General features: G+C 36.2%; 1 protein-coding gene across 1 annotated transcript in view; it reads right to left on the bottom strand.

Moving 5' to 3' along the window:
* Positions 1-216: 216 nt before the first annotated feature.
* The window catches only part of LOC140200866 (gamma-aminobutyric acid receptor subunit alpha-1-like), a 30,590-nt gene continuing 17,320 nt past the window's right edge, over positions 217-13,486 (bottom strand). The window contains exons 5-8 of the mRNA XM_072264501.1: positions 11,631-11,774; positions 6,894-7,046; positions 3,265-3,467; positions 217-528 (exon numbers count right to left, since the gene is read on the bottom strand). Of these exons, the coding sequence (XP_072120602.1) occupies positions 217-528; positions 3,265-3,467; positions 6,894-7,046; positions 11,631-11,774 (812 nt within the window). The remainder of the gene's footprint in view (positions 529-3,264; positions 3,468-6,893; positions 7,047-11,630; positions 11,775-13,486) is intronic.

The following is a 13,486-nucleotide window of genomic DNA, read 5'->3' as shown; positions in this document are numbered from 1 at the left end:
AGTATAATAATATTTTGTTTGTGTAGAGACTCTGAGTGATTTCTTTCTTTCTGATGTTATCAGAAAAATATTTGGATTGGGTTTAAGAAAGAGGCAAATGGGAAAACAGTGTATGCATCAAATTGAATAGGGATATTGAATCTGTTAGAACCTTCACAGAAATTACCCAGTAAATAAAATACTATTACTATTGAGGAACTGTTCTTTTAATATTTTCTAGTTATGTTCATCATCTCCTTTGATAACTGGCTCTCTATTCAAGTAAGTTGCCCAATAAACCAGGTTGAAAATCCCAAACATTAATGGAAATGCTATTCTGGCTAGTCTATCAATTTTACTGACACTGTTGAAGGTCTTCTTAGGCTCTGGAGGCTTTTGTTCTGGTTTCGGGTCTTTGGATTCTGCTCCAGCACTCTTTGCAATGGTCGCCAGCCCTGCATCCTTTGCAATATTTGGGGCAAAGTTCGCTGATGTTGCTGTATAGGTGTTGTTTTTCTTCAGAAGAGCCTCTCTTTCTCTTTCCTTTTTCTGTGAATCAAAATTAAGAACATTATATAAAAAAAAAGCATCTTAACTGAGAATTATCTTATGGTTTTCATTAAATCAAGCTAAAATTGCACTCGTTTGCAACTGTTGCATTTAAATTCTGATATAAACCACAAATCATGAATAACCTTGATTGAGCATTGAGCAAGTGCATACATCTTGCTGATTTAGCCCTCTCAAAGTTTATCCACTGCTCTGGGATAAATTACAAATTCCCACTTTTGTGACCAGTCATTGGCATCTTTGTGCAGTCTGCATCTTCCTTTTTCCCTAATGACTAGAAAGGCAAATTTGGTGTCGTCTACCTTCACAGCGCACTATAATTTCACACTACCGAAAGAGACACCATCTTCTTGGCCCTACACTCAACTCTGGAGTAGCTGTGCAGTAAAAAATACCTATGTTAGACTGTTGTTTATTGACTACGGCTCTGCCTTCAAAACTATTACTCCAGAAAAATTCACCTTCGAACTCCTCGACCTGGGACTCAACACCTCCTTTTGCAACTAGGTAATTAACATCCTAATAATAGTCCGGAATCAGTAAGGATAGACAGCAACACATTTGCCATGATTATCCTCAACACTGGTGCCCCACACGGCTATGTCCTCAGCCCCTTAATTTACTCCCATACACTCAGGCCTGCCTGACCAGATTCAGGTCTGACTCCATCTACAAGTTTACAGATGATATCACCATAGGGACCATATCTCTAATAAAGATGAGTTGGAATACTGAAAGGAGAGAGAGAACCTAATGATATGGTGTCATCACAAAGTCAACAACACAAAAGAGCTCATCATTAACTTCAGGAGGGGGTCAGTCCACATGTTCCTGTTTGCATCAACAGTGCTAAAGTTGAGAGAGTTCTGAGCTCCAAGTTCCAGGGAGAGAACATGACCAACAGCCTGTCCTGATCCAACTACATTGATGCCACAGCTAAGGAAATTCTGCACTCTATCATTGTTTTACCTCAATCCACTGTTGTAATGAATTGATCTGTATGAATAGTATGCCAGACATTTTTTCACTGTGACCATAGTAAACCAATATACCAATTTATATATAAATCCAAAGTATCGATATGCACCATAAATGGCAAAGGACCTAGAATGTTGGGGAAATACACAATTAAAATTCTTCTTTCACATTACCTCCTGTAGACCATTGCACTATCCTGTCTGCCACTCAAACATCTATAATATTCAAGATTCAAGATGATTTATTGTAATGCTTCTGTGCAAGAGTATAAAGCAGAACAAAACTATTGTTACTCCAGATCCAATGCAGCATAAAAATAGTCCTTGGTCTGTCCTGTTTTCTGTAATACCACGCCAGAGAAACATTGTATCACTTCTTAATGCATGTATTCATTTCTAAATGACAATAAAAGAGGACTGAGTGTTCTATAATCTAAAAAAAATAAACACAATAAGCCTGAAGAAAAAAACACAAAAGATGTAAAAACCAATAAAAAACAATCCTATTAAACACATCTTACAGTAACTGTTAGAGAGTGGCCATATATACATAAGATTAGCTTATATGCATTGACCGATTGTATGTACATAAAGTAACACCTGGTGCAGGAGTATCTATACATTAGGTAACTGACAGGAAATGAAAAGTGACGAAGTGGTTCTTGGCAAGAGGAACTTTTCTGGGTTGCTGCAGGGCATATAAAAACACAGTAAGACAGTGACAGTGGCTGTGTAGCTGCAAGGAGAGGAGTGTAAGCATAATGTCACTTTGCATGGAATCACATGACTTCACACAGTGTGTGGCATGCGCCTAGAATGCAATGCCAGGAGAGGTTGTGGAAGCAGTTACAATAACAACATTTAAGAGGTATTTAACACGTGATTAGGTAGAGAATTGAGAATATGGATCACATGCAGACAGATGGATCTAGCTTGGATTGGCACCATGTTCAGCACAGATATCTTGGGATGAAGGGTCATTTCCTGCACTTTACTGTTTTATTGTCTATGTTTTACTGTATGCTGTAAGGCAGAATTCAACTCAGTGTGGCATCTGGAAGCCCTAGAGAACTGAAATCAATGGGAAGCAGAGGAAATTTGGCTATTAGCTGAAGATGTATTTTGCACAAATTGATCGAAGTTGTTATAAGTAAATAGTTTCAGTCTCATGACATCAATACATGTGTACCTCAGAGCAGTACACTCAAAACAAATATTTTCAACAACTTCATCAATTACCTTCTCTTCACAGTAAGCTAAATAATAAACAGAGAGATTTGGGAATACTGCACTTTCACAATTCTCTAATAATAAATCTGCCTTTGCCCACACCTAACAAGGCCCTCCCCATTATCCAGGCTTATACTGATATGCAGCAAAAAACATCCATGGCAAGTGCAGTAAGTCTCACCAACGAGACAGCAAGTAACCACGTCCCCTTGATAATCAATGCAATAATCAACATTCATGGGTCATGATTACATTCAGACAACTGTGATTTTATAAACTGTGTAACAAATACACAAAATTAGATCAGTTGCAAATGACACTAATTCTCTTTTCATAATATATTCCTGTATTTGTATTAGCAAACAATACTGATAATATACAAAATTAAAGCACATCCAAAGAAATATTTCTTCCTGTTTTCCACAGTTCAACCATAACTCATTTTATAAACAGAAGCAGTACTACTTTGGTGATACTAATTGAACAAAAGTAAAAATGCACTGCATACCTTTTCGGGAACTAAGCTTTTTCCATCCCATGCCCAGCTCCTCTTTGTAAAGTAATTCACTGTGGCAAATTCAATAAGTGCAGAAAACACAAAAGCATAACAAACGGCAATGAACCAATCCATAGCAGTTGCATATGCAACTTTTGGGAGTGAGTTCCTGGCACTGATACTTAAAGTTGTCATTGTCAATACTGTTGTGACACCTGAATAAAGTACAGTAAAAAAAAAACAGGTTACTAGAATATTTTGTGTTACTTATGTCTTTTAATTTGCAAATTAATAAAACAAAAAATGTATAAATAATGTAATACTGAAGTACTTTAAAATGAATCATATGATGTAGCCAAAAATAGAATATTGAGAACATACTATTCACATTTGCTATCAAATGTTGTACAAAAGGTCAATACATTTTAAGCTGCATTGAAAAGTATTTTTAGTCAGCTTTATGTCGTATTGTATCTGGTAGCTCAATATCATATGCTACCAATTTCAAATGCAGTCAATATTATCTGCTACAATTTATAACACATATTTGAATTCTGGCAAATAATTGGTATACTCTTTCCTAAACAATGAACAGACATGTAGAATTTCCTTCTATTTATTATCCTTATACAATACCAACGAAGCCCTATTTTAGATAAAATTTGGTATTAAATTTAAGTATTCTAAGTATACTGTATTAAATGACAGTATCAGCAATAGTCTGGATTAAGATCAAGATAAAATGTGCCATCTCTCCAGATGTTGCTAGGAATAAAAGGTTTGTTCTTTCGCAATCGCTAATCATTTTTCCACCTGTTGTTTTTATTTAATTCGTAATGGATTGGGCAAACATACATAATCTCTCGTCAACTCCTTGATGTGCTGCTCTATAACTAAATTAGTAGAAATCACACAAAAACAGAACAATCCTAGGCAGTTTTAATAATTCTCATAATCTCTTTATTTCTGTTTGTCTTGAATATTCAACAGGACAGTAAATAGTTAAAAATATTCATTCCAAGAGTTTATTTGTCTGTCAGAGTATTGCAGAATAATTAATTCATCTAAAGCAGTACAAAAGGAGGTACAAAAATAAATTTATTTTGGGTTACTTCCACCATGCAACTCAGTGTATTAATGCCGTGCTCATTTTCAGTATTCTCTGAATTATCTCCAATAAGTTTTAAACAAAGAATGAAAATTTATTTTAATCTTGGCCAGGCTGAAGTAAGTTCCATTATTTCCAATGACAAAGGAAAAATGATAAAAGGAAATACAATGAAGTCTTCAACTTGCTGTTAAATTCATATAAGATTTGAGGATTCTATTATCTTTGCAGATTTTCCTTATTTTATAATCTACTCTTCTCTGAAGTGAAAATTGATTTTAATCCCTATTGAATAATTCAAATTTACTCCATGAAATGGCAATGAAGAGAATTCCTTTATTTAGATCATTTACTTAGATGTAACAATTTTACTTCATAATATCAATCCCTAGTTTTCATATAATGATGTTTATATATAATAATATATCCATAGTAATCTTCCAGTAATATTGTCAAACTTGATTTTTATTCAAAACCAGAATTACTGGGAGAACTCAGCCAGTCAAGCAGGACCTGTGGAAAAAGAAGACTAGACAATGTTTAGAATCAGTAACAGTTCTGGGGCCGGGTTGCTAATCTGAAACATTCACTGATTTCTCTTTCCACAGTTGCTGCTGTGTTTTTTTATTCTTTCAGATTCTAACATCTTCAGTTTTATTTGTTTTCCATTTAAGTGTCATTTCTTAATCTTGATGCTTATAAGTTTTAGAATATGTCACTTTTCAGAAAGTGATACTTTCTTGATAATTTCACGTCATGATTATTTCTAAGAAACTCTTAAGTTAATAGTTTGTTTAGCTTACTTAAACACACATTAAAATAGAATTGAACTTCATGCAGTAGATTTTTAAGTCAGAATTCCTTGATCACAAGAATCTTTCTGACACAATAATTCATATATGAAAGTTAAATGGGATATAATCATAAAGGGAAGCTTTTCATTAAATACTTTATCCAGATATGAATATCATGTATTAGACAGTTTTCTGATGCCAACAGAGATGAGAGTAATCATTTTAAGAGAGGGCATATTTTGCTAAACTTCTTCAGCAAGTATTCCTTTTCTGGGTTTTCATTAATGATCAGAAATCTTGTACATTTATTACACATGTTAGGAAGTGAGGTGTACTGTCCTTTATTTTCTGTTTATTCGTTATAAAATACAGTAATTATGTTCACAATTTGGATTTATGCATAACCACTGGGCAAATCTCCCTGACGCTCTAGTGTTGGCTGTACTCAATCTTATCAGAAACCCATTAAAGGTTAAATGCCACATAACATTTAATCAACATTCCCAATAAAGTGCTTTAGCGTCTCAAAGAAGAATCACTTTTATACCAGTAATACATTCACAGTTCCCATCTTTCCAATATAATATGTATATAATTTCCAATGAGTTTCCTTTGATAGTGAGAGTTCATATTAATGTGTCAAATTAAGATTGCATTGTTCCTCCATTGAAAAGAAATCACTTAAACATAGAGATCAGAGTGAGAGACTAATTCAAGAAATTGATGCTGATATTTGGTACAAGTAGTGGTCAATAACTCAGTCTAGTTATGAATTATTATAGTCTAAAAAACAATCACTCAACTTAGTAATAATCAACGATGAACATCAATCTCAAGAAGTATGTTAACTTTAGATATGGAAATGTTCTAAATAAGGTAAGGTTATGCCATATTGTTGGTGTCAAAATTGTTGATCTGACGCGTCTAGTGTTGTAGTGTGGTGGGTAGTGCTTGTCGTTCTCACTTTCAGCTTCTGCCACTGGCTAGCAGTCTTGTGAAAAGGGGAGGTGAGTGTGTAAGTCTCTCCCTGCTAGTACATAGCCTTTCCAACAGAAAGCCTCATGTAGTGCCTCCCCACTGGTGATACATGGAAACTGAACTCCTTTCGGACTCAGGCTGAACTACAGAGGATGGAGAGGAGGTCTGGCCCCTGCACACATATCACACAGGCCCACTGTTCTCTGGAGATGCCCTGGTGCTCATGAACCAGATCCCCATCTATGGGTAAATAGCCCCACTGCCTGTGGGCAGCCTTAGGAGAGACAAAGTCTACGGGAATAAACCAGACAGCAAATCCAGAGTGGAGCCCTTAAGGCAGCTGGACGTCAATGAACATCCTTCCGGCAGATCCTGCAGCCAAGCTGGTGCCAAATGTATTGCTTCATATGCTTTCCTTTGGACTACACTGGTGAGGCAGAGAGGGGGATCTTGATGACTGGGCATCTCAGGATCTCCATACCTTCCGCACAGGCTTGTGATGATGATCACCATCACCCATTGTCCTTCAAGACAGACGAATGCCAACCAACGACACCATATTTTTTGAGAAGCATAAAAATTAGTTTATGTGGTATCTGAAGTGTCTAACAATTGACAAGCAACTGCCTAAAGTTAACAATTATACAAAGTCACTCATACCAAAAACTAAAACAACAAAGCTGCTTATTTCTTGACACAATTAAAAAAAAATCTGGACAATATTCGAACACGTCTGCAAACATGTTTTCCGAAACACTCACCAAAGACTGTTCTTGCAGGGACAGATTCCCTGTTTAACCAGAATGATACTTGTGACAGAATGACTGTCATAATACATGGTAAGTAAGTCTGAATTACGAAATAACCAATTTTTCTCTTCAAGTGAAAGTGAGCAGTCATTACCACATATTCACCTGGAAATTCAAAAAGAGTATTAGAACAACTTACAAGCATTCAGCTCAGTTATAGACTCCTCAACAACTTTAGAATATTCATTCATGTACACTCCAAATACAGCAGAAAGATAATGCCACATTTCAGTGAATTAATTCAAAACATTAAGAAAGGTAAGGCTGAAAGCAATAATAAAAGACTGTGAATGTTGTAAAATGAAATCAATATAGAATGAATAGAAATGCTCAGCAGGTCAGGCATCAACCACAGAAAGAGAGAAGATTAGACATAGGGGCATAATTAGGCCCTTCAGCCCATTTATTATCCCTCCCAACCCCATTCTTCTGCCTTCTTCCCATAACAAGCTGGGGATCACAGACTTTGCCCCTTGTCAGGATTGCTCCTGTGGTACACACATTGTTTCAGATGTAGGGAGCCTCATGAGTTTACACAACCACAGCTGACATATGACTGACATGGCAGAGAGGGCTCTAGGCAACGTTAAACACCCTGTTCTTCAATTTGCCAGCACTCAAAGCCTCCAATTTTTAAATATAGCCGGAGACATTCAAAAATTACCTATGGAAATTTAAATTATAAAAGAAATAAAATTATAATTATAGACATATCAAAAAACTAATACTTAGTGTAAAACATTAAAGGGAGTAAAGTATTTAGGTGTACTTACATTTTTGACAGGATTGGAATATCCATTCAAATGAATGGGTTGGCTATCCCACATCACTCTTCCACCCATAAAACTGAGGTCTGGGTGTGAAGCACATTCAAACTTTTCTTCAACCAATGCCTGTCCTATTACCCAGTATTGAGTTCAACAATCAAGCAGACAGCCAGATGCACCATTTAACTCCGGCTTTGGAAGCAAGTCAACCACGACTTCAAGGGACTGGCAGAGAAGAAGGCATTCTAACTTACAGTTTTTTTGCAGGTTTTTGAGCCTGACCCCTCAGTGGCAAACCTCACACAGATCTATGTGTGACCATAGTAGCCTAAGAGTACTACAATCACAAATAGATAAAGCCTGCAATTCCTTTTTGAGCTACTAGTGATTGGTCAACATGAGTCAGTCCAATATTTCAAATCAGAGTTTGGAATAGTTAGAGATGACCAGTTTTTAAGAATAGCCTACTTCTGTTGCTCAAGGTAATGGAGAGCAGGGAACAAGATGGTCTATGATAGGCCAGAAGACAAGAGAGATTAAGTAATGAAGCGGATCAAAACGCAAAACATCAAATGTCCAGAAGAAGTAAAAAATTACAAATATTATCAAATGAAAACAATGCATTGTTTTAAGTGAATGTCCTAATTAAGGGTTTGGTGCCAATATCTCTGAGAACCTAACCTGGATGCAACATATTGATGCCGCTATAAACATGGCAAGACAGTGGCTATATTTCATTAGGAGTATGAGGAGATTTGGTTTGTCACCAAAAACACTTGAAAACTTCTGTAGATGTACCATGGAGAGCACTCTGCTGACTGCATCACCGTCTGGTATGGGGTGATCAAAATAGGTTGCAGAAACTTGTAAAACTAGTCAGCTCCATCATGTTACTAGCCTCCATAGTATCCAAGACATTTTCAAGGAGCAGTATTTTGGGAAGGCACATCTATCATTAAGTACCCCCACCACCCATTGTGAAGGAGGTACAGAAGCCTGAAGTTACACACTCAGAGATTCAGGAACAGCTTCTTTCCCTCTGCCATTCGATTTCTAAAAGGACATTGTAACAATGAACACTACCTCCTTTATTTCTGTATTTTTGCACTTCTTATTTTAGCTTAACAATTTTATATATATATTTACAGAACCATGTTTTTTCCCTATATTTATCATGTATTTCATTGTATTGCCGCTGTAAAGTTTGCAAATTTCACGACATATGTCGTTGATATTCTACCTGATTCCCTGATTCTGATTCTGAACGCATTACAAGAGGAATATCAATCAATGAGATTACAAGTTTCAAGAATTAATCATGTTACAAATGCTGCAACAAAATAATTTATCTGCCAAACAACATTAAAATGTTTATTCAAGACCTACTGAACTCAGTTGATTACCTGATGAAGAAAGAATAAATCTTCTATTTCGTGCCACAGATTTCAACAACATAAATATCTACCCTGTAGATATACATAACCTTCTACAGTTTTTTTAACTTACCAGTAAAAATATTACAAGAAATCTCAATGTGGGAAGCATTATGCTTGATACACTATAGGTAACTTGACGTAACATATTCTCACATGTACCTGTGTATGCCAAACAACAGTGGAGACACTCACGCTCTTGATTCTGAAGATTATGGTTTAGTTTGAGTTTGTATGCAAAGGCATTTGAGCATGAACATTTGGGTGACAATTCAATGCAGCACTGAATGACCACTTTTCTATCAAGTGTCACATCCATCGAAAATTATGTTAAACTGAATGTTGCCTGCACGCATGTGTTTTTTGCCTAAAATCTCATGTGACTAATGTTTTCAAGAATACAGAGGAGTTCTGCTGATATCTTTTTATGCATGTCATTAAAGCAGATAGGAAACGTACATAGGCCAGAAGACACCCAGAGCCTGTTCCACCTTTCAGTTGAACTTCCATCCCCATATCAACATTCCAAAGCTTTCCCATACTAACCTCCCTAGCAGCAGACCTTTATTATCTAGATATCTATTGATCTTCTTTCTTCAATGACATTTCAGTGACATTTCCTCCGCTCCTTACTGCGGTAGAGAATTTCAAAAGGTTCCCACCCCCGCTGAAGGGAAGAAATCATAGTCTTAACCACCTTACCCATATACTGAGACTGTCATTCCCCTTTCTAGCTCTCCTTGAGCTAGGGAAAACATCCATCTTGTATCCAGCCCAGCCCTGTCGGAACGTGGTACAAGGACACGTGATATCCTTTTGCACATCAACATTCTCATTCACTCTCTACGTAAAAATGCCATCTTTCCGATTCTCCTGCAGATCATTTGAGATTCATCAAAGTTAAATTACATCTCACATATATTTGCTCAATACCTCAACTTTTCTAAAGAGCCTTCAGGTTTCTTTGCATCCTCTGCACCTTATTTGTTTCACTCAAATCATTGAATGTAATTTTATGTATTGCAGTGAACAGCTACCTCAAAAAATAAACAAAATTCATAACATATATGAATGAAGATAAACCTTATTATGAAAAGTGTCTCTGTTGTGGATTGAGAATGGGAAGGGGGCAGGGAAAGGGGAAACTTGGCTAGGGAAAGGGGAAGGGAGAGGGAAGGGAGAGAGAAGGGAACAGGAAGCACCAGAGGGACACTTTGGAATGATCAATAAACCAATTGTTTGGAATCAACTGTCCCTGCCTGGTGTCTCTGGACTGGGTGTGTTTGCACTCACACCATTAACCCCCCTCCCCCCCAGTACCTGGCACTCCTTTTCTGCCTTCTGTCCTGCATCCCTCATGTGGTGCTCCACCTTCACCATTCCAACGTCCTTTGCTCCTGTTCCACATTGACAAATACAGTGCAAAAGTCTTAGGCACCCTAGCTATAGGTATGTGACTATGATATTTGCATAGTACTGCATTGTAAATAGTTGGGAAACTAGCCACTGATCCTTGTGGTACCTCACTGTCACCCTAATTTATTCCTGTTATTTGATGTCTGACAACTGATTTTCAATCTGATTTCAATGGTCTGGCAACCAGTCCTCCTCATTCATGACCTAGCAGGGCCTAACTAATTTAACAGGAAAAAAATGCACAATACCTAAAAAGTGAGGTAAATTGAACAGCTGAAAATGATGTGTATTGTTTCACATACTCAGTATTTTAAATTTAAATTGGTATGGAGATGATTTGAATTTTATGCAAGTAGACTCCTAATCAGCGTAGAATATTACAACTCATAATTGAATATTATTGTGAGGACTTTGATAGTTCATATAATGCTACTAAATAAACGTATAATTACTTTATTATAAAAAATTAATGACTGAGAGTAGAATGGGAAACCATCAGTTGGATGTTCAGCGAAGCAGGGTCAGAAACCAGAGGCGGGTCTGCACAGGGCAGAGTTTGGGGCTCTGGACGATGATCGGGGTAAGAACGTATGATGATGAGAAGGGAATCAGCAGCAACGATGGCAACGAATGACAGAGTAGCAACATTTAGAAGCTGATTGACAGAGAAAACCTTTCGGTTGTCTGACTGATGACACAACCAATACCTCTGGTGAGGTCCTCCACTGGTCGAGGAACATGTGTGTGTTGGGAATGGTTTTATGTATTGAGGAAGTTGGTCCTGCTTGTTTATTCTCTAATATTATATTTGGACAGTTATTATTTCGGCACGGACTAGAAGGGCCGAGATGGCCTGTTTTCGTGCTGTAATTGTTATATGGTTATATATCAGGGACAACATTCATTCTACATCCTACAAAATACCATTTACAGCTGATCACTGACTGATTGCCAAAAACAGAATAGTTTATCGAGATCCTATTAATGTTTCTCCATACCAATATCACATAGAATACATGGAGAAAAACACAGTAAAACTTACATATTACATCTACATTTAAAAAAAAACTAACCTGTACTGGATTTAATAATGACTTTTCCCACACTTTGTCCCATTAAGTCATATTGATTTAAACGAGAACCATCTTCAGCCACGACTACTGACTGGGATGCTCCATGTGTCCACGTGTACACAACTTCTGATATTGTGTATGCATCTGAGGACAGATGGGGAAATTGGTTAACTGCAAACTCCACTGAAATATGAAAATAGAGTTACACAATTGAAGACTGTGGTAACTTGTTTATCAGGCATGCTCATAATCACGGAAGTTCTACACATAAAACTTTATCAGAAAATTAAGGAAATAAATGAACTATATTGAGATAATATCTAGTTAATCACAATAAAGGTATATACAGATATAAAATGGAAGCATGGATACAAGTGGTTTTCATTGTAATTGCCTAAAGTAACATTTTTCATTTAGAATTTGGGCTTAAATTCATTCTGGATTTAAAAATCATGTTTGGTAGAAGGCAAACAGTTTCATACTGATATCACGGTTAGAGGACTTTATTCTGCACAGTAAATATACTTTAATACTCAGTAAAATAAAATTAATTCATTCATTCTTATGTGTCTTATGAAATTTGATTATGCAGTATCAAAGTCATAGCAACAGCTTTGATCCACGTACTTCATTAGAAAAGATAAATTGTCTTGTATATAAAAGTCAGAGATAAAAGCTATGCAAAATAGGAAGAAACAATAGTACTGCATTTAATTGTAAATAATATTTCTCAAACCTAATCAATAAAAAAACAAATAGAATCAGGACAAATCAACAAATAGAATAATACTTTTATTAGAGAATTATTTCTTGCAAACTACAGTGTATTGCAAAGGGAAAACATCACCATGGCAAAATGTTTGATGACCTTTTTCATTCTGAGGAAAATTCTGCTACCCTGCCAAAATAGTTTTCTATATTAATATTTATATAATTATTCCTTCAACTATTGATAAAATAAAAAATAATGTCTAATGGACCTGTTGAATTAAAATAATGCATGAAGCAATTCATTTTCATCTCTTCTCTGGTAGAAAGTGGTGATCACTGCAAAATCTATATTTTTTGCTCATCCTTATAAAGACAGTTGTCATAATGAGATTTAAATTTACATATTTTGATATTAATCCACACTTTTCAACTGTGAGCAGGAACAAGACCTAGATGAATTATGCCACCATTCACCATTTCTTCACTGAAAAGAGCCAACTTTTTATATGGAAATGCTGCTGGTGTTTGGAAGTAGTAGACTGAAAAATAAAGCTATTATTGGTAATGATGAAGTGTCTTTGAATTTACTAATATTTGCATTTATTGTTAGATAACTCCCCAGTCCGTTGATAGTCTTGAACGTTGCCTTTAAGAAGCACGAGAGATACTTCTATCTGAAATACTGCAGTGCTTTGAGTGGTGCTAATGATTTCACAATATGTATCTAAACTGTGTAAATTATGACCATGAGAATATGAACAAAAAATCACAAATTTAGAATTGATCCCCAATCCACGCTGAGTTTGTTCAAAAAATAGGCTCACAACAAGATTATACTAAATGCTTTAGTTTTGTACTGGAAAAAGGAAGTTCAGTGCTGTCCAGCATTCTTGAAGGGTCAAATGACCTGTATTGCATGTGTAATAGGTGTCCAACAAAAGAAGAACCATGCTTGACTGACATTGACTTGGTGAATTTGCTTCCGTTCTCTGCCTGAATTCTACATAGAAACAGGCTTTGAGGAAGTCCTCTGGAAGGAACATGGCTACTTTCTGAGTCAGTAACCCAAGTCAGTGTCATTGATTCCAGGAAGGCAGGAAGATGAAAATAAATAACAGAGGAGGGAGATAAAGGTAAACAATGAA

The sequence above is a fragment of the Mobula birostris genome, chromosome 7 (genome assembly GCF_030028105.1).
Source record: "Mobula birostris isolate sMobBir1 chromosome 7, sMobBir1.hap1, whole genome shotgun sequence".
In the NCBI taxonomy this organism is placed as follows: domain Eukaryota; kingdom Metazoa; phylum Chordata; class Chondrichthyes; order Myliobatiformes; family Myliobatidae; genus Mobula; species Mobula birostris.
This window is presented reverse-complemented; position numbering and strand designations above follow the sequence as displayed.